The sequence below is a fragment of the Oxyura jamaicensis genome (assembly GCF_011077185.1).
Source record: "Oxyura jamaicensis isolate SHBP4307 breed ruddy duck chromosome 30 unlocalized genomic scaffold, BPBGC_Ojam_1.0 oxy30_random_OJ66593, whole genome shotgun sequence".
Classification (NCBI taxonomy): Eukaryota; Metazoa; Chordata; class Aves; order Anseriformes; family Anatidae; genus Oxyura; species Oxyura jamaicensis.
The window spans coordinates 1-1036 of record NW_023304907.1 but is presented as its reverse complement, the minus strand read 5'-3'; the positions used below and the strand labels follow the sequence as shown (position 1 = coordinate 1036).

General features: G+C 79.3%; 1 protein-coding gene across 1 annotated transcript in view; it reads right to left on the bottom strand.

The window, feature by feature from the left end:
- The window catches only part of TRIR (telomerase RNA component interacting RNase), a gene marked incomplete at its 3' end in the record, with an annotated part of 1326 nt that extends 296 nt beyond the window's left edge, over positions 1 to 1030 (bottom strand). Inside the window, exon 1 of the mRNA XM_035313193.1 lies at positions 419 to 1030. Coding sequence (XP_035169084.1) covers positions 419 to 979 — 561 coding nt within the window. The remainder of the gene's footprint in view (positions 1 to 418) is intronic.
- Between the last annotated feature and the right edge of the window lie 6 nt (positions 1031 to 1036).

Here is a 1036-nt window from a genome sequence, read left to right as displayed (position 1 = left end):
AGGAGGAGGACGGCGGGGAGGGGACGGCCCCGCGATGAGGAGCTGCCGAGGTTGGCCCCGGTTCTCCGGGTGGGAAGGGGCTCGGCGCCGGGAGGGGGTCGGTGACCCCCCCCCCTCCCGGGACGCCCCCCCATTGGCGCTGCCCCGCACCGGGGCCGAACCGGGAACCGCCCCGGGGGCCCTGCGGAACCGGGAACCGAGGAAGCAGCGGGCGGGGAGCGGCTCTCCGGGAAGCGGGGGGTGCGGGGGGGGGGGGGAAGCGGCCGTTACCGGGAGGCGGCCGCGAGCCCGGGGGACGCCGCCACCCCCCCTACCGGGGCCGCTCCGACCGGGACCGGCTCCCCCCCGGTCAGCACGGGGCCTGGGCGGCCCGGGCAAGGCGGGGAGCGGGAGGAGGCCGCAGCCCCCGCGTCCTTACGAAGCCGAGGGCGCCGCCGCTCCTCTTCGCGCCGTCGGCCGGGCGCTGCGGGCCGGGCCCGGAGCCGCCGGAGGCCTCGGCCGCCGCCGCCGCTTCGCGTTCCCGTTGCTGCTCCGCTTCCATCTTGCGCTTGAACAGCTCCAGGAAGCTGCCGTCGTTGGCGAACACGTTCACGCCGCCGCCGGGGCCGGGGGGCGGCGACGGGGCCTCCCCCTCCTCGCCGCGCGCCGCCATCTTGTCCGCCCCGACCGCCGCGCGCGGGGCACGCCGGGAACGGCGCGGCGGCGCCGGTTGATGACGTCGGAGGGCGGCGTTGCTAGGCGACGCCGCCCGGTCTCGCACCGCCCCCCCCCCTCGCGCGGATGGGCGGGCGGGGCGGCCAATCGAACTGAGAGGGAGGCGGGGCGAGGCGGGGCGGCGGCCAATGGGAGGGCGGGCGCGCCGGCGGCGGCGGCGGGGCAAGATGGCGGCGGCGGCGGCGGGCGGGTGGGGGCCGGAGGCGGAGGAGTTCGAGGACGCGCCCGACGTGGAGCCGCTGGAGCCGACGCTCGCCAACATCATCGAGCAGCGGAGCCTGAAGTGGATCTTCGTGGGCGGGAAGGGCGGCGTGGGGAAAAC